At 56.3% G+C, this 19,251-nt stretch overlaps 5 protein-coding genes across 5 annotated transcripts; 2 read left to right on the forward strand and 3 right to left on the reverse strand.

Annotated features, from left to right (window-relative positions):
* Positions 1-129: 129 nt before the first annotated feature.
* On the reverse strand, positions 130-2,531 carry INS49_009720 (uncharacterized protein; the record flags this gene model as incomplete). Its single annotated transcript, XM_043170448.1, has 5 exons — positions 130-195; positions 253-1,156; positions 1,237-1,439; positions 1,491-2,134; positions 2,195-2,531. 5 exons carry the CDS (start codon positions 2,529-2,531, stop codon positions 130-132), a joined length of 2,154 nt encoding a protein of 717 aa, XP_043025013.1.
* Positions 2,532-3,309: 778 nt separating this feature from the next.
* Positions 3,310-5,232, forward strand: INS49_009721 (uncharacterized protein; the record flags this gene model as incomplete). The annotated part of the gene is made up of 2 exons (XM_043170449.1): positions 3,310-3,524; positions 3,573-5,232. The coding sequence occupies 2 exons, from the start codon at positions 3,310-3,312 to the stop codon at positions 5,230-5,232; spliced, it is 1,875 nt and encodes a 624-aa protein (XP_043025014.1).
* An 861-nt stretch (positions 5,233-6,093) lies between these two features.
* INS49_009722 (uncharacterized protein) lies at positions 6,094-9,291 on the forward strand (the record flags this gene model as incomplete). The annotated part of the gene is made up of 3 exons (XM_043170450.1): positions 6,094-6,801; positions 6,857-8,851; positions 8,920-9,291. The coding sequence occupies 3 exons, from the start codon at positions 6,094-6,096 to the stop codon at positions 9,289-9,291; spliced, it is 3,075 nt and encodes a 1,024-aa protein (XP_043025015.1).
* Positions 9,292-9,992: 701 nt separating this feature from the next.
* Positions 9,993-12,470, reverse strand: INS49_009723 (uncharacterized protein; the record flags this gene model as incomplete). The annotated part of the gene is made up of 7 exons (XM_043170451.1): positions 9,993-10,431; positions 10,701-10,822; positions 10,887-11,052; positions 11,111-11,183; positions 11,245-12,079; positions 12,187-12,347; positions 12,428-12,470. 7 exons carry the CDS (start codon positions 12,468-12,470, stop codon positions 9,993-9,995), a joined length of 1,839 nt encoding a protein of 612 aa, XP_043025016.1.
* A 1,027-nt stretch (positions 12,471-13,497) lies between these two features.
* Positions 13,498-16,797, reverse strand: INS49_009724 (uncharacterized protein; the record flags this gene model as incomplete). Its single annotated transcript, XM_043170452.1, has 7 exons — positions 13,498-13,558; positions 13,982-14,548; positions 14,798-15,021; positions 15,219-15,245; positions 15,658-16,383; positions 16,438-16,521; positions 16,576-16,797. 7 exons carry the CDS (start codon positions 16,795-16,797, stop codon positions 13,498-13,500), a joined length of 1,911 nt encoding a protein of 636 aa, XP_043025017.1.
* Positions 16,798-19,251: the final 2,454 nt, after the last annotated feature.

A 19,251-nucleotide genomic window follows, 5' to 3' on the forward strand; every position in this document is an offset into this window, starting at 1 on the left:
CAAGATCTATCTACCTTACAGACAAGTATTAGACCTGCTCACTGGTCCTGAATATAAATCTCCATGGCGTCCATGGCCATCCATGGTCCTCAGAAAGTATTTGGCTCCTTGCCATGTTTGGCAAGCTGCTTAGGCAGCATCCTCGGTGTTGAGTTTGATGATCTTTCCAATAGCGATCGTCTGACCTTGGTCACGCTGCGAGACAGTCAGTAAGGCATCGGGAAATAGTTGATCTCGCGAACAAGTACTTACCAGAGTAAAGCGACCCATCTGAGGATAATCCTCGAATCTCTCCACGCAAACTGCGCCTGAGGCGCCAGTAACTTCCATTCGTGCAATAATGCTGTCACCCTTCTTTGCGTGTGTAGGCGGCCGCTTGCTCTTGCGGTTGGTGCCCTTCTGCAGGCTGTGCAACAGAGCCGCAAATGTGACCTCTTCGATGGCTGCGTGAACATGGAGCACACAGTTGAAACCAGCCGAAAGGATGGACTTCAGGTCCAGAATTCGGATCTGGGCGTCAAAGGACTTGACACAGTGGACCAGGCGCTTTGGCGAGCAGAGCACGAATCCTGGGAGGATGTCGTCCTCCTCAATACCTCGCAGCCGCATTCGTACTTGGTCGCCGCACTGTGCGTGGGGGATTTCATCTTCTTGCTCGCCATAGATTGCAGAAATGTCGATCTTGGCCTTGTTAGGCATCATAGTCAAGGTCATGCCCTTCTTCACCACACCAGCCTCGACACGGCCCTCGACCATGGTGCCCATGTCGCGGTACTTGCCAGACACGGCCATCATGAAAGGCGCGTTGATCTTGCGCTCCAGAGCCTGCATGTTGTCCAGGTACTCCAGCAGTGATGGCCCATCGTACCATGGTGCGACTCCTTCCGGTAGCCTGTCCTTGATGTTGAGCAGTGACTGGGCTGCGGCGGGCATGAAGAACACATCCGTCTTCAGATTGTACCCGGTACCCTTGAGGAAAGTGGCCAGTTTAGTCGTGCACTCCTTGTAACGGTCATGCGACCATTCCACCGTCGGGTCGTCCATCTTGTTGATCACCACCACCAACTTGTTGACACCTTGGGTTTTGGCCAGCATGGCGTGCTCACGTGTCTGGCCACCCTTCTCGAATCCAGTTTCGTACTCGCCCTTTCGTGCACTGTGCTCTTGTCAGCCTTGATGTTGCACGTACGAGAACCAAGGCCGCTCATCTTCTCGCGGTGAGATGTTCATCCTTACCTAATGACGAGAATACCAACGTCTGCTTGTGAGGCTCCGCCAATCATGTTTGGCACGTATGTCTTGTGGCCGGGAGCATCCAGAACACTGTACTTCCGCTTTTCCGTCTCGAAAAACCCTCGACCAACTTCGACAGTCTTACCCTTTGACCTTTCTTCGTTTGTAAGATCCAAAACCCACGAGAGGTACCATGACGGGTTACCCTAGGAACATAGTCAGTATGTTGGGATCATTCGACGATAAAGGGTACGTACCATATCCTTGGCCTCCTTCTTGTACTTGTCCAATGTCCTTTGATCTACCATGCCTGTGACGACGAGAATAGAGCCACCAAGAGTGGACTTTCCGGCGTCGACGTGACCGATGAAGATAATGTTGACGTGCTCCTTACCGTACATATCCTTCAACGTCTCCTCGTCGACATCAGCAGTCTGCTCCTGCTCGACAGCCACCGCATCACGACTGGCGCCCTTAGGGCCGGCCCGTGAGGGGCTGGATCGCCCAGAGGATGGTGTAGGGGACGTCTTGCCGGAGGACGCCTTCTCCGAGCCGGCCTTCTCGCCAGTCTTCTCGATCGCTTTTGCCGCTGTCACCTTGGCTCCCTCGTCGGCGGCGGCCTCCTTGGATTCTGACGCAGCCTCCTCGGTCTTTGGTTCCTCCTTGGGAGGCGCCGTGCCACCAATCGAAAGGACCTTAGCCTTGGGCATGGGGGCGTCGCCTCCGATGCTCAGAACCTTGGTACCGCCCTCCTTCTGAACGGTAGGCTTTGGTGCGGATTCGGAAGAAGCAGCGGCAGGGTCGTTCGGTCGCTTGGCGATGGTGGGAGTCTGTCTGGGAGCTTGTGCTTGTTGCTGTTGCGGGGCTTGTTGTCCTTGAAAGCCTTGTCCCTGGTATTGGCCTGAGGTCCAAGTCAGTCAGTAGTCCCGCGAGAAGCTGCGGATTGGTTCAGCAGGCGTACCATATGCTTGGTTGTACTGGCCCTGGCCGTAGACATTGCCGTAACCACCCTGCCCATACTGCGCGTAGCCTTGGCCCTGACCGCCATACTGTGGGTAGTAGCCTTGCTGACCGCCATAGTATCCTTGCTGGTACTGAGGGCCGCCATAGCCTCCTGGAACAAAGGGTTGTCCGGGCTGGAATGCAGCAGCTCCAGGGGAGAAGGTCGCAGCGCCAGGGCGGAAGCCGCCTTGCGATTGGGCCTGGGGCTGGTTGCCCAGGTTCATCTGCTGGGCCTGCTGGGCCAGGTTCTCTTCCTGGGCCGCAGGGTCGTCTTCCCAAGAGTTAAGGTTCGACATAATGGTTGTTGCTGGGTTGTTGCCCGGTGTGGAATACGGCGATACGGCGGAGGGTGGGCGTGGTGTCGGGTGGTGTCTGCGAGGGTATTTCTATGCTCGCAACAGCTTGCCCGGGGAGCCACAAAATGCAGGGGTTGGGTTTGATTCTCCTGGCTGGAAAAGCTGCCCGTTGATCAGGTTTTGGATGGGCAAGCTGTTGGGTATTGCTCTGCCTCTCCTTTCAATATGACTCCTTGGTCTTATTGCTGCCTGACTGCGCCCAGTGTCTGGAACTCTGGGAATTACTGATGGCAGGGAGAGCAGTCGGGTCAAAAGAGCAGCACAGCAGGTAGACTCCGTGAAGGATTTGGTGCATACTCTGGGCGGCGGGGTGAATGATCTGGATGATTTTTGCCCCACCATGACGCCTGGGTGGGCTGGCTTTAGGCTGCTGCCCCTGTGGAGAGTCACACAGTTCCAGGCTAAGGAATGGACACGGTCGAGGCTGTCCAGAAGGCTGAATCCACTTACAGTGCGAATATGCATCCCCACACCTCGCCCTTTCAACGCAGCACAGTTCACTTCGACCAGTCAACCAAAAGACAGTGTCTGCCAGTATTGGTTCCCCGTTCAGGAGAAACTTTGTTTAAGAGCCTTAGTTGTGGCTCCTTCATCAAACAAATTATTCCGTCAGGCTCGTACTGGTGCAAGGCCATGAACCAGCTTGCACTTGCCTCCCAATACGGCCAAGTCGGGTGAGGTATGGTGCGTGGTGGTCCTCGCATAACTCGACCTAACCATGGACGCCCTACTAGGGCGGCTCGGGGCGCAACTAACGAACTATGCCATACGAACTGGCATAACCCTTACATCCACCTATGCCGTTGGGCAGTGCTCGAGACTGCTCAAGACCATCGATGACAGAAGCGTCCGCGCCGAGCTCAAGAGCCTGCAAGACCAGCTCAACGGCAAGGTCAAGATCCTGTCGCCCATCATAGACTTGATAGAGTTTAAGTCAGTCGCATTTGATCCGCGGGAAGATATTCACTAACACATCGCTAGGTCTGGACGGGGCAACGTCTTTCTTGAATCCGCCGTCCCGTTGGCAAAGTCTCTGCACCGCGACATTGTTTCTCTAGGCACTAGACTTGAAAATGCCGCCATCGCAGAAGAGGGCTCTCAGAGGTCAGGGACCAAAGCCAAGACCGCCGAAGCTCACCATGCGGAACTGTTGAGCATCATCCGCGACATCAAGGCGCTGTTGGCACGTATTGACAGAGAGATCCCCTCCCTGCAAATCGCCATCACTGCCTCCGGAGAAACCTTGTCATCGACCATGCCCACGGGCATATCACCGTCACGATTCCTCCAGGCCAGCTTCTTCTTGAACCTCGGGGACACACAGTTTGCCAGTGATCCCTCGCGCCCGGTTCAAATCGGCCCCAACTTCAACCTTTCCCTTTACATGCTCTTCGTGGGACACACCCAGGCCGCCACGCAACCCGGCTCCCGTGGACTTGCAAGACCGGCTACCCCAGACCCATCCCGAGCAGGCTCCCCACAGAAGGATGAGCCGTACGGGTTTGGAGAGGGCGAGAGGAGACCTATTTGGCAGGAGGTCTTGCACAAGGCTCGAGTGCGGCTATGCAGAACCCCGATCCAGTGGAAATTTGACCATAATCAAGGGTACGTCCCCGACGGCTTCTCAATGCCAGGCCAGGAGTCTGGCTACCCAGGAGACGGGGCCTTCGGGCGGCCCGACGAATACGCGTACCATTTCGAGCTCGTGGAGGACTTGAACGATGGTAGAGTGCATGAAGGCGGCGACACCAAGACTCGCCCGTATGACACAATCACTCAAGCAGGAATACGCGAATCGATCCCCATCCATCAGATCTCCCGTATCTTCTACACAGACAGTGGCAGAATTCTCAATATCGGAAACTCTGACGAGGCCGGCAACAACCCTATACTTCTCCTGAAGAGAGAGGTGAACGCTGCAGGTAACATTGAGGTCGAAGAGGAGACTGTGGAAGCTCATCAATTCAACCCGATCAAGGTTATCAGCGCCTCGGGCGGTGATGATGCCGACTATGAACAAGACGAAATCGACCGGCAGTTGCGTGAGGAAACTGGGGTGCCGGACTTGAAAGCCGTGGCGAAGCCACACCCACTAGGCCTGCATTTGCCGCCTCACCTTGATCCCGAATGGCTCGCTTTTGAGGTCTTTTCAGAGGACAGTAACTGCGACTCATCAGACTCGGAAGATGAAGCAGACGAGGACAGCGAGGGCGAGCAGACAGTGCCCACCGTCAAAGCAAAACGACCAGCGGCATCTCACAATCCCTCACTCGATGCGAATTTGATGGCGCAGATCAAGACACTCTCTGTACAATCCCCAACAGGGCTCAACGACATATCCAGCAAGTCAGCATCGAAAGAGTTGGAGAGGCTGGACGCACGGCGGGAAGAGCAATTTGTGGCTAGGTCGCCATTTAGCTCGATCACCTCATCGCTGTCGTTGATGGAAATGCTCATCCGGCTCACGAGCCTTCAAGAGTTTCAGCAGGCGGCGCACCTATCGATACCGGACCACATCCTATCCTTCTTCTTGGAGGAGACGTCGACCACGGGGCTGAAGGGGGAGGAGAGGTGGAGGGTGAGGAACGAGGCGGAACGGCGCGTCGGGTTTGACCCTTACACTGATACCCCTACCAAATAAGAATTAGACTGCTTCCGCGAGAGCGAGACATGAACAAAGAAGTACATGCATGGATGCTAGAGAACCTCATGCGCTGCGGTGTCTGGAAAGGCAGGACCACGGTACCATCTAGTGGCAGGAAAATCATGGCTTCCAACGTTGCCAGTATCCCGATTACATGCAATATTATGTTCAATGGCTTCTACGGAGCGGCGCGGTTCCTCCACTCACAACCAGCCTTACCAGATATCGAACGCACCATGATGGAAAGTTGCTCTAGTTGCAGGGAGGGAGGAGACTAGAGTAGGTTGGGAGCTGTAGTGTCCTCAGAGGAGGCTTGAGAGAAATCAAACAATGCCGTGTGCACCCGTATTTTGGTTACAAAAAATGCAGCATTAACAAAACCCATGGATGGGGGACAAGGCCGAGCGTGTCCTGGCGGTCGTGTTTGACTCGCGCCAGGCTGCAGCACCGCTGTCGCAGCAACCGCCCCACTGCCTTTGTGACTATGTCATCTGTTTACTTTAGAGCCAGGGGTCCCGCAAAGTCGCCCCTCACCTGCAACCTGCAGCACTCTAGACACGAACACGCGTTCCTGCATTGACCGTGTTAATACGTTGCAGCAGTTGGAAATTTCTTTGATTCTCGTTTTAAGGAATGCAGACCACCGTCGCACATTTCAAGTCTTGAACCACCCTCCTATCCCTCTTAGATTTTCGCTCCAGTACAGCCCCGGTCAAAAAAAGGCACAGCCAGCCGTGAACGAGGCAGACCAAAGCCAACTGTTTCTGGAGCGCCGGGCGACCCGCGACAAATTGAAACACGCACTCTTCACCTCCGAATGAAGAGGCACCCCCGCCTGAATCACCGGACACCGCTGCCATGGCGCGCCTGACGCGAGCCGAGTCCTCTGATGAGGATGACTATCTCGATAACATCAACTCACAGGTTGCGAACAAGTCCCTGCACAACGCTGCCTCGCCTGCCTCAGGCACCCCATCACGCCCGGGCAACCCTCCAAGCGACAACGTCGTCGACCTCACGAACAGCCCCGAGCCTGCGCGCGGCTACAAATCGTTGAACTCTCTGGGTTTTGGGCACTCGGATAAGCCCGTGTTTGGGAAGCCAGGAAAGCTCATGTCCAGCCTTAAGCAGAAGGCAGCCGGCGCTTCCCACATGTTTATCCAGCCCAGGAATCGACCAGAACTACACAGGGACCAGAAGGTGCCGCCACCTCGCAATCCCGCCGAGACGAAGCCACCGACATTCAGCTCTCTAGGTCCCGAGGCGTATCCCCCCGAGTACGTCCAGTCGTCTTACTATAGGGGAGCCCCGAGCGATGCTGCCTTCGAGGACAACACCTTCTATACCGACCCTACCAAGGCGAACGAGGACCTGAAGGCTCTGCTGGAGGGCGGGCTCGAAGACGATGAGGAGGAAGAGAACAAGGGCGACTTGGACGACGGCACACTGGAGGGAATCAAGGTTAAGCTCCTCCCGCATCAGGTTGAGGGAGTCAAGTGGATGAAGGGCCGAGAGCTGGGCCCTGTCAAGCGCGGGAAGGTGCCCAAGGGTGGCATTCTAGCGGATGTAAGTCTTCATACTGCCGTATTAGTTGATTCCCATGCTTAAACATCATCTGCAGGATATGGGCTTGGGAAAGACTCTGCAGTCCATCTCGCTCATCCTCAGCAACCCCAGGCCGGATAGGGAGCATCCAGACTGGAAGAAGAGCCTGAATGGTGTTGAGCGGGGCACGCTCGTGGTTGCGCCCCTGGCACTGATTCGACAGTGGGAGGCAGAGATCCAAGAGAAGGTGACGAAGTCGCATCGCCTCAGCGTCTGCGTTCACCATGGACCAAACCGTACAAAGCGGTTTCAAGACCTCGCTAATTACGACGTCGTAATCACCACTTACCAGATCCTGGTCTCTGAATTCAACTACACGTCGGAGACGGTAAAGGCAGGGTGCTTCGGCCTGCACTGGTACCGCGTGATTCTAGATGAGGCCCATACCATCAAGAACCGCAATGCCAAGGGCACGAAGGCATGTTGTGCCCTGCGCTCCGAGTTCCGCTGGTGTTTGACCGGCACACCTATGCAGAACAACCTAGATGAGCTGCAGAGCTTGGTCAACTTCCTGCGCATACAGCCTTACGACAACCTCCAGCACTGGCGAGAGAACATAGACAAGCCCATGAAGAACGGAAAGGGTCATCTCGCGATTCGCCGGCTGCATGCTCTCTTGCGATCCTTCATGAAGCGCCGGACCAAGGACATCCTCAAGGAAGAGGGCGCTTTGCTGCCAGGTGGGAAGAAGGCTCTTGAGGAAGCCGCCAGGAACGGATCAGGCGAGGCGCCTGAATCAAAGTTCAAGATCACAGAGCGCAAGGTCGTGGCGGTCTCGACAGAGTTTTCTGCATCTGAGCGGAGGTTCTACAACAAGCTGGAGGAGCGTGCCGACAAGAGTCTCGAGGCCATGATGAAGCAAAAGGTCAGCTACGCCAACGCTCTGGTGCTGCTGCTACGGCTCAGGCAAGCTTGCAACCACCCCAGCCTTGTGGGAAGCAAGTTGGACAAAGACAAGGATGCCCTCTCGACCGATACCTCTAACCAGAAAAACGCGGACACAAGCGTCGATGACCTGGCGGATGCTCTGGGCGGCATGGGAATCCAGGCGAAGAAGTGTGAGCTGTGCATGATCGACCTGCCTCGCGATGTCTCTGCACGCGGTGAAGTCCACTGCGAGGAGTGCTTGGCGAACATGGACGAAGTCAACGCTGATTTCACGGGCGCCAACAAGACCAAGAAGAAGGCCAAGAAGTCCAAGAAGCACAGGAGCAAAGCCGACGACAGCAAGCGCAAACCACGCAGGCGAAACGTGGTCGTTGATAGTGACGACTCGGACGAGGAGGGAAGCTGGCTCGTGGGCGAGGACCAGCGAGGTTCGTTGCGTCTAGGCAAGGCTGGTGGCACTGATGATGAGAATGCTGAAGGGGCGGGCGAAGATATTGGGTCGGATGACTCGTTGCACCACTCCGAATCCGAGGCCGGCAGCCGACTCGATAGCTTCGTTGTTGACGACGAGGTCGCCACTCAAACCACCTATGATGATGGCTCTGATGACGACAGCCTTGTGTCCCTCGATAAGTTCGGGTCGCAGCCTGTCAAGCCGAAGAAACAGCGGAAGCCGGTGACCAGAGTGGAGTCCGAATCCGAGTCCGAATCTCAAAGCGATTCTGATGAGGAGGATTCAGGCGTCTCGGAATCCGAACTTGAGAAGACGGAGATCCTTTACACGCCTCACAAAGCGGCCAAGGGCAAGTCCCATCTCATGAACTCGTCCAAGATCCGTGAGATCGTCAAGATCCTGCACGAGGAGGCCCACGAGCACAAGTTCATCGTCTTCTCCCAGTTCACATCCATGCTGGACCTTGTGGAGCCGTACCTGCGCAAGGAAGGCCTCAAGTTTGTTCGGTACGACGGCGGTATGAAGAACGACGCCCGCGAGGAGAGCCTGTACAGGCTGCGCAACGACAAGAACACGCGGATCCTGCTGTGCAGTCTGAAGTGTGGGTCGCTGGGGCTGAACCTGACAGCTGCTACGCGGGTCATCATCATCGAGCCGTTCTGGAACCCTGTGAGTGACCCTAGCCCCTCCACTTTTTTCTTTTCCCGTACAGAAGGCTGACACTGACCCCTACCTAGTTCGTCGAGGAACAAGCCATAGACCGCGTGCACCGCCTCACGCAGACGGTGGACGTCATCGTGTACAAGCTGACGGTCAAGGGCACGGTCGAGGAGCGCATCCTCGAGCTGCAGGAGAAGAAGCGCCTCCTCGCCATGCACGCCATCGAGGGCGGCATGAAGAAGAACAAGGACTCGCTCAAGCTGTCCCTGCAGGACCTCCTCAACCTCTTCAAGCCCCGCAGCGACGGTGGCGACAACAACAACGCCCACGGCGGCCCAGGAGAAGATGACGACGCGCTGAACGGGCTGGCGGACTTTAGGAGCAAGAAGCCGACCGCGCCCAAGAAAGCGCCCAGGAGGGAAGATGATGTCTACGGGCGCCGGTGGTGAGCGGTGGCCAATGACGGTGTTCTTTTGGCCCGCTGGCTCTCTGGGGGCGGCTGATTCTGTCATGAGGGATGAATGAGTTGATGATGTGCTATGTTAGACAATAATACCCAGGCTGGCGGGCGACGGGTGTCACCAGTGATTTTGTCCCACTCGACTGCCAGCATACGGACTACGGCGGCGTCGGCGTTAGGTACTTCTGAAGTCGCGTTTGGCTGTCTTCCGGTACTAGATATACACCATAGAACACGGCCTGGAATATGCGCATTTCTTTCCATGACACCTGGTTGTGGTCGATCAATTGAATCCCACGCGTCTAGGCCGGAGCGGTCACCTGTGTTGATGAACTGCCTGCCAGAGGAACCTCATGCCGGGTATCTCAGTATTACACGGAAACAATCATGTATTGATGAGACGCGTGAGCATGCCATGTACTGGTTAATATTGATTTCTAACGCCAATGCCGGTTGCAAATTGTTGCATCACGATTTATCGATGCAAGACCACCGTGAATGCCCATTGGCAGTTATCACACACACAACTATCCTCACCATATGTTCCTTTCAACCAGGCCCCCCCCCCCTACCCCCAACACATATCCTGGGGTACAATCCCATAGTCAAGGCTGACGTCAAATTCACCAACGACCCCGAGCCGCTTGTTCAAATCTCTCTCAAATCCCGCCCTTCGAGAGCATACTCAAACTAATAAGCATTCGACGGAGGGACATAAGGCTTGTAATGCGACTGCCCTCCCGAGGCGCGCCTCGCGTCGTACGCGGGCCCGCTCGGCTGCAACGGCGGTGGTGCGCCAGGCATCAGACTACCGGGCACACCGGGTGCGGAAGGGGCCGAAGGGGCGGACGGAGCGGATGGCGCGGTGTATGAAGGCTCGCTCGGTGCTGACGGTCCATCATCTGGCGAATAAGCAGAGGAGGTATAGGTGGCTGCGGATTGAGGGTTGTGTGATGCGATGGGGGAGTCGTAGACGGATGTGGCCAGCTCCTGCGGGTTGCTGGGACCTGAGCCCGGTCCGTATGTGCTCTGTGGTCGCTGATGGTCTTGTGGTGGTGGTTGTGAGCCTGGTATAGGTGGGCGGGAGTAAGGGACATATTGGTTCGCCGGTGGCGGCGACGTGTTTGTCCTGCGATTTCGTCGTCAGTATTCGATCATTTGTTGCTAGATGAATGAGTTTGTCATCCAAAGGACAAAAGGAGCGTGATCAACATGCGGAGGGTATCAGACACGGCGTTACCCAGGCCTGAGGAAGTTCTCAGAATTTCATGTGAGACTGAGTAAAACATTGCGATGTCCTTACTGGATAGGCGGGACGTCAGGCTGTTTCCCAGCAGAGGGAACGCGCTGGCCCTGATTCTGAGGCGGATACTGATGCTGGTTCGCCGTAGACGGCACCTCTGCACCAGCCATATAGAAGGGTGCCGGTGTGGCGCTTGGTCTCTGGAACGCAGGAGATGGGGTGGACTGAGGATGCTGTTGAGGAGGGTATGCTTGGTATTGATGCGGTTGTTGTTGATCTGCAGCGTTATTCGTCAGGAGCGACACTTATACATACATCCTATGACACTATGGAGATCTAACCTTGTGCGGGGGCGGGAGTGTAGAATCTCTGAGGATCTTGTGAAGGTTGTTGTTGTTGAGGGTAGCCTGGACCTGGGCCTGGGGGTGCACCGTAGCCTTGGGGCTCTTGCTGCGGTGGAGGGCCTTGCCCTGGATAACCTCCTGGGCCTGGAGGACCTCCATATCCCTGGGGTATTGCTGGTCGCATGGCGTACTGCGTGTAGTTGGACTGTGGTGGATGTGACATGGAGGATTCGAGTAAAGCTTCATAGTCCCTGCGTGCCTTGATGAATTTCTCGTTCAGTTGAGTGAAGTCATCTGTGACGCATGTTAGCCTGGATACCCCCTTCCTTCGCCTCTGGATGCGCGTGAGACTCACCCTTCTTCTGTGAGTACTTCTCGATCAACTTGATCAGCTTGGGCCGAATGGCCAACGTCTGGTGGTACAACTTCGAGATCTCCTCGTTGTCCTCTTCCCGCGGCGCACTGTTCGTGCTCAGCAGCGTTAAAAGCTTCTCGACGTTCTTGATCTCAGCAAAGACCTCGGCCTCCATCTGCGCCTCGCGCTGCAACTCATCAGGCGTGGGGTCCGTCAACTTCTCGACATAGTTCAGGGGGAAGATTCCCGTCTTGCCCTTCAACGAGCCCCGCCACCAGTCCTTGTACACGCTCTCCAGGACTGCAATGACATCGCCCCTCTTGAACTCCAGCTCGCCGGGCTCTGACGGCACGAAGTCGTACAGAGCGCGCACGCGACTCACCGTCGCCGCGGTAGTCCCCGAAGGCATGGGCTGTAAGGGCGCAGCAGGGGCAGCCTCCTGGGGACCCGTGCTGCTGCTTGGGCCGGCGGGGGCTGGTTGCTGGGCTGACTTCTTCCTGTCCTCCTCCTGCAGGCTCAGCTTCAGGGCGATCTGGAGCTCCTCCTCCTCCTTCTGGCGGTCGACGTCGGTCAGGCTGTTCTTCTGCGGCGCGGAAGGCGGTTGTAGCTGGGGGTTGGACTGCTTGAGGCGGAAGTAGGCGTCGTACATGATGCCCAGGTCGGCGTCCTTGCTGAACATGTCGGACCACTCTTTCATCCTCTCGAGGATCTTGGCCTTTACCTGGTTGTGGGTGTTGCGGTCGTTGGCCAGCTTAAGTAGGGCATCCGTAAATGCGCGGCTGGCCAGCTCGCGGTGCATGGGCTTCCCGCAGTTCTGGCTCAGGGCGTTGGCGACCTGTGGTGGAGAAGGGGAGACGTCAGCTTGTGCGGCGCACGGGAGGAGGCCAATCTCTGCAAACGAGGGACTACTCCATTCAGGCAGGAGAACCGCGGATAACCCACCTCGAGGGTATAGAGTTGCACGTTGGCGTTGCGGTGGGCCAGGCGCTTGATCAGGGCCTGGACTGCCTGCTGAGAGCCGTTGGCGTCGCCGGACACGCGATCGCAAACCTCCATGATGGAGCCCCAGTCCTCGGAGGTGAGGTTCTCGTCCGTCGCCTTGGCTACACATTGCAAGTTGGGAGTCAGCGATGATGCGTGTTGGATCAACAGCCCACTTGGCTGTGGGCTCGACCTGACGTACCGACGGCCTCATCATAGGGCCCCGGAGCTGCTGCGCGGAACATGGTTGCAGCTTGCTCTGTAGCCGAGGGAGCTCTGGACGGGCGGAGTCGAGTCGTGCTGGGCGATTTGGCCTGACGGCTGATGAGATGCGGTTTTGTTTTTGGTGATGGTATCTGCGTCGGATCGTTCGCCGTCGGTGAGGAAGTAAAGTTGAGCTGCTGAGCTGCGCAGGGTAGGGTGGTGGGGGCAGGAGGGAAGGTCACGAGCAAGAGACAAGATGGGAGGAGTGGCAGCCTGAGCCGACTGGACGGTACCTATGAGAGGTGATGTCGGAGGCGATGACGAAGTCACGGTAACTAACCCGCCAGGTATGCGAGGTAAGTACTCCGGTACAGTAAGCCGAACCAGGGGGACACCCCAGGTGGAACTGCAGCACTGAGGTAACCCTGGCACCCACTGCTTGCCTAGGTAAGTCTATTTATTCTTAGGCAGGGCTTGAACCGCATGTGTCAAACCGCTGCCCGCTGCTGCCCCAATTCTTGGGTGGGGATCCTTCTTATTACAGTGGTGCAGTGTCAGTGGCGTCTCTTACACGCAACGCAGCCTCCCGCAAGCCAATCCGCCCGTCCCCCTCCACTCTTGTTAATTTTCCGGGATCCTCTCAACCAGCTGCATCGCTCTCGCATTGCGTACGTACCCAGCTTGCGCCACAATGGCGCACCTCAAAAAAGGCACCCTCCGACAATCTGTGAATGAATCAGTCCCGTCTTCACGCCCGATCCACCACGGAGAATTGTTACTGTAGTGTCGTTGGGCGATCCGTTGGGCACATAGTCAGTGTCGCAGGATTCAAGCGAGCAAGCAGCCTTGCCACGCCGGGCTGTGCTGGCTGTAGAAAGTTATCACGCATTGTATTGTATTCTGGCACCTCGTCTTACCCTTCGATATGCTCTGCTGCGTAGCTATCACGAATTGACACCTGCACGAGAACCTCCATCCATATGTCTTTGGGCAGTTACATGTTGAGAATTGATGTCCTCTATGTCTATGTGCAATCCATGTGCTCCTCCGCAATGATGAGGCTGCCCACTATGTGCATCTGTGCCTCAGCTCGCCCAGTTCCAACAGGCCGGCCGAGGCCTGCGTGATTCTGTATCATCCTGTGCTGTTTGTTGTGTCCGTGTGTCCGGGACACGTCGTGCGCATGCAACTCTGTAAACCCGTGCTGGAGCGTTCGTCGCTCCCATCGACAAGGGCATCGCCGGCCACTCTGTCCCAATCCAAGTAACGCCTTGGTAAAGCAACTCTGCTTCTGCTGAACCATCCAACCCTCCCAGGCTGCAGGTCTGAGCTCCCCGGGCACCTGCAAAAAGAAAACGATCATGTGCAGTCTGATATCGAGAAGAAAAAACAGTGCAATCCTTATGACGACTCCTCGACTCCTGTGTGCGCCCAGCACTTGCTTGCCCAAATGGTCTGCCCTTTGGCTAGTCCCCAATTCATGGTCTGTGTCCAAAACAGAACTCAACATCTTTCTTACCACCCTCGTTTCGAGACTCCTCGCGGCTCATACCGGTCATTCGAACTGCTGCCGACACTGCCTCCCCCACGGCCTTCTTCCAGGCTTCGACGCCCCATCTCGCTCACCTGCATGTCGAACACAAGTGGCTCCTCATCGGCGTCGTTGTCCCCACGCCCCGCGCCATACCGCCCGCTCGTACTGCCCGCAAAACTGCCCCTGGAGGATTGTGGCGGCGTCGGCCGACCGCGCGTGCTCGTGTAGCGAAGACGGCCCGGCGAGCTCGCAGAATTGCCAGCAAGGAGACCTCCCGGTGGGTTCCTCTCGTCCGCCAGGCTTGGCGACCCGCCTGCCGCAGTAGTCCGTATAGTTGCAGCGGGCTGGAGTCCCGTGGCGTCATCCGTCGAGTCACCCCGCTCCATGCCGAACAGAGTACTGGCAGTTGGTGGGTCCCGTTCGGCCCCGAGACTGATGCTCCGGTGTCCTCCAAACGCCAGCTCTGCCTCCTCATCCTCAGCCATGGCCCGGTGTTGCTGTGCGACCGAGCTTGATCGTCGGTTGGTCTGCAGGATTCTAGGTGACAGGGGAAGAGGAATATCGATCGCCGTGGTGCCCTCGGGGCTGAGCGCAGCGTCAGTCGCTGATTCTTCTTCTGTTGACGCAAATCGAGGAGCCACACGCGCGCCTCTCTCATCAACTTGACCCTGGGCTTGTGCTTCGTAGTTGATGATTGAATTCTCACTGAGCCGCGACGGAATGGCCGGCGTGTGTGGAGTGTGTGGGGAAAGCGGTTTTCCAGGCGATGAGGACACCGACATTGAAGTTCCTGGTGCCACCATTCCCGGTACACTTGTCAACTGACGGCTGGACGAGCTCGATGATCGTTGCAGTTGCACCGAGGAGGCCATCGACTCCGTGAGGGCGTTATTTGAGTCGCGCATGTGCTGGAACTTCGAAAGCTGTGCCACTGTTCGCTTGGTAGCCGACTCGCCCTTCCTTCCAGGCTCGAGGCTCGGAAGCGTCTTCTTGCTATCCAGGACCTTGAGGAACTCGGAAATGTTATCATCATCAGCATTCAACGAACCTGAACTGGTCTGACCGCCAGCCTCAGCTAACAAGCCAGATCCAGGTTGAGCGATTGAAGACGAAAGACTCTGCCGTCCACTACTGGCTTGGTCGTCATCGACTCCTCTGCTTTGGCCGCCGAACGACAGCCTCCCCCTGCGATGACTGAAGCTGCTGCTGATTCGACCGCTGGACGGCCTGGGAGATGAGCTCACGGGTATCTCACCAGGGGGCGGACCACCTCGGAGGGAAGCTGGCATACCAGCTGTTAGCGAGTTACGATTTCGAGCTTGTGCGAGTGCACTCGGCCCCGACTGCCTCTGGCCGGAGAGAGGCGAGGCGGATATGTCCCCATCCTGGATCCTAGGGGAGCCTGACAGAGAACCTGCCTTGAAAGGCTGGAATGAGACTGAAGTGCGCCTTCCGGAAGTCTCCCTACCACGGACCGAAGGACGAATTGGCAGAGAATGACGTGGCTCTTCCACGCTTGCCGGAACTGAACCGGAAGGAGAGCTGGTTTCCGACCCCATGGGCTTTACAGCCTTAAGAGCCGATATGGGGCTGGTGCCCAGGGCGCCGGCTCCATGAAATGTGGAAAGGCTGCCGTATGTCTGTTGAGCATCCGAAGAGCCTCTTCCGTGTCGCCCAGAGGGCAAAGAGCCCACCTCAGCCGAAGATTCTCGACGGCTGGGCTCCCTGCCCTGGGGTATTGACGGCTTGAAGAAGTTCTCATCTACCCCCATAAAGCGGGAACTCAGGAGCGACTCCGCGTCATCGACCCGAAAATGGCAGTCATTGCGGTATGCGACCGAGGCGTAGAACCGGCCTACGGGCACTTCCAAGTCTCCCAGCATGTAGTCGGTCACCACGTCGCGGCCGTCGCCGAGCGGTTGCCGAAGCGCGTCATGCCCACCAGACCCGGTCTCGCCCGTCAAGACGCGACACTTGACTTCTAGGGCCGGCTGAGGCTTCCTCGTCATGTTTTGCTGGGAGAATTTGTACGAGGGTATTATTCGACTGGCCGTGAACAGCGCCCGGAAGAATATTATGCACTTCTTGTAAATGGTCGGCAGTGTCGGTCCGAAATCCTCGACGTCTTCGATCGGTGCAGGCTTCAGTTCGAAACGCCACCGCTCCAGTATGACTTCAGTGTGTCGCCTTCTCGAGGTCGGGCTGTCATCGCTGGTTTCCGAAGAATTCAGGGCTTCGAGCACATCCCATCTCTTACCATTATCGTCAACCACGACCAGGCATTGGCTTGGTGACAGGCGAGAGGCATCCAAGTATGTCTCAATCACCATTGCTGGGAAAGGGGTTTCGAAGGCGCTGCAATTCTTCCACAAGCGGAAATCGTTTCGAAATTCGTCGATCTCGTCAGTTTCTAGTGAGAACTTGTGGTTATGGTCAGAAGCCGCCTGCATAATTCATGTCGTCTGTGGACATACCCATTTGTTGGTCTTGCCTGCCCCCAAGGGCGTTGTCTTGATGCGCGCCTGGGCAACGAGTACGGCAGCCTTGAGAAACAGATTCTAGAGCGCGTCAGCTCGTACGGACTCCAGAAATAGGGCACTCCGGCTACGCACCTGGACGATTGAATCCAGCTTCTTGATGGATTCGGGACTCGGCCCCTTGAGCTCGAATTCTCCGCTTCCAACAGAGCTAGAAGGTCCTGGCCGGGGTGACTCCGGCGAGGCCCTGGCCTGAGCTCCTATGCCTTCTCTGGGATTATTTGATCTTGTGGGATTTGTTTGAGGTGAGGAGGCAGGAGATGCCGTCCTCGGCGGATGTCTAGGGTGCTGATGCATGTTGAGGGTAGTTTCGGTATTTGAGTTTCACGTGGTACGTTGGCTTGTCGGTCCAGTAGTAGGGTGGGTTCAATGGGAAATGATGCTAGTGGCTTGCAGTATGCTTGATGCAAGGCTGAGGGCTGACGAGAAACGATGGTGGTGGTGAGGCGGCTGCCGGATGAGGGTGTCGTGGAGTGAACGGGGATGCTGAGTATCTACTCTCGATTCCAGCGCACATCGGCATCCATTGTTACACTTTGGCAGGAGGGACTTGTGAAGAGACCATGAGGCAGACTCGTGAACTCTCGCACGCAGAGCTAGGCAGGCTGTGGGTGGAGGTGGGAGCTCCAAGGCTGGTTGGCTCGAGAGAACAGGCACCGACGCGCACCAATTGCTCAATTCAGGGGTGACAGCTGCAGTTGCCGTCACGGTTGAATTCTGTGGCTGGCCGCGATCTAGAAAGCCGCAGCCATGGTGGATATGCACCTATGCTCGGGCAGACAGACTGGTGATGGGTGTGGGTGTTGAGAGCCGGATATGCAGTCCAGGAGGCGGACGGACAGGACGACGGCCAAGGTCACAAAAGGAAGGCCTGTAGAGCCGGATGGAGGTCGAGCAGATGCTCGGTGTGCATAGATGCAGAAGAGAACCGACGTTACGAGGGTGGACCTATGACCGGGATCGATCTGCGATGACTGAGAATATGCAGTCGAAGTCATGGGTGTTGAAGCATGCCTCGTGATCCTGGCCGCTCTGTCGTCATCCGGTGCCGAGGAAGCTACTTGACTAGAGAGTCTGTTGTTGCGAGGGCGGCCGCCCAGCTGTGCAAGCCAGTGCAGGGGCCCGGGACCAAGACGGGACAGATGTCTGGCTCTGCTGGCTGTCTGGAGACGCAGAAGACAGAACAGACGGAAGAGAAGGGCAGGTATCCAAAGGCAAAGATAGCCAAGGAACGGGCAGTTGGGAGAAGATAGGAGGCCCGGCCTGATGGAGTGAGCGAGTGTGCGAATGACTGGACTGGGTGTGACTGATGCGAGGAAGGATGATGGGTATTGGTGTGGTGTCAACCGAGCGGGATGTGGAGCAATGCGTCTGTGCAGTCCGGCCAGCAGCAGCAGCCCAATCTGCCAAGCAGCAAGTGGACTACCTAGGTACAACGGGCCTGGCAGCCTCACTCTCTGTAGAGATCACTCGCATCCGGCATGTGCACTGAGCTGAAACAGAATACTGTGTGCCTGAATGTATGCTACGGTCTTGTTCTCCAGTGCAAGACGCCATTGTGCTCCACAGTCGGGTGTCTGTTGGATGAACAAAGCATTTCCTGCTCACCTAGATCTTGAATTCATGCGGCACCTGACCGCTGCTCAACAGTCACCTCTACTTCGGACTGCCTAGATGGGAAGTGCAGCAAGTAGGCTCTTGTGTGGGAGGGATACCATCTCCTGCCTGGGTATGCTCTCATGCACAGGTCTGAATCATTCCATATGGATATATCATCATCATACATGCAGTAGTGATTATACCCACCGCTCTCTTGATTGCTCAACCATAACACCACCACCCTCACTGAATCATTCCCGAGGTCCGTCCCTGAGCACAGTACGACAGCCAAGCTCATCCGTGATCAGCGACAGAAGATAGATAAGAGATAAGATAAGAAACGGTTTACTGGCACTGCATTGGACGTCATGATCTAAGTCGTACAGCACCAACCCAGGCATGGTTGGCAGCATCTGGCTGTGCTACACCAACTTCATCAACAGCGCACAATACCTTCTCTGCATCTGCATTGCTTGCGTTATCATCTAGTCTACTCTAGTCTCCTGGCTCATCTGGCTTCTGCATCCTCCGGTGTTGCAGCCGTCTGACCTCGCGGCACAGCCCAATTCTGGGCCGTCTACCTCTGCAAGGAGTGGACAATCCCGTCGTCGGTGTTTGCCGTCCCTGATCCAACTGCAACACACCTCGCACCATTCACCCGTCTCTTTAGCTCCGGTCATTCGGAAGTTTTTCGCGAACTCTACCAGGTAGGACTATTGGATCGAGGTTGTTTTGCCTGGATGTTTTGTCCCGGGGTCTCCACCACGTGTACTCCTAGGTCCGGTTCCCTGACATTGTCTTCCCGTTCCTATGTGAATCTCGAACTGAACAAAGATACCTGAGATAGAGATACCTTAGGAAATAATGGGAGGAGTTTTTAATAAACACCAAGTTAGAAGCGCTTTGCTGCCCACTTCCTGTCAGTAACTATGTCACAATACGATCTATACGTGTGGAACAACGGTCAAAGCAGGCCTTGTGCTACGCAGTCACATGGAATTCTCGAATCAATGTCTCTCACGTCTAGTCACAACAGCTAGAACGACATAAATTTAGGAAACAACATCGAGGAGAGTGTCAGAAAGAACAGATTCCATGTTGAGCTTTCCCGCTCTGTTCAATGGTCTGCCGGATCTATAGATTGTGTCAAGA

This window comes from Diaporthe citri (assembly GCF_014595645.1).
Source record: "Diaporthe citri strain NFHF-8-4 chromosome Unknown scaffold_4, whole genome shotgun sequence".
NCBI lineage: Eukaryota > Fungi > Ascomycota > Sordariomycetes > Diaporthales > Diaporthaceae > Diaporthe > Diaporthe citri.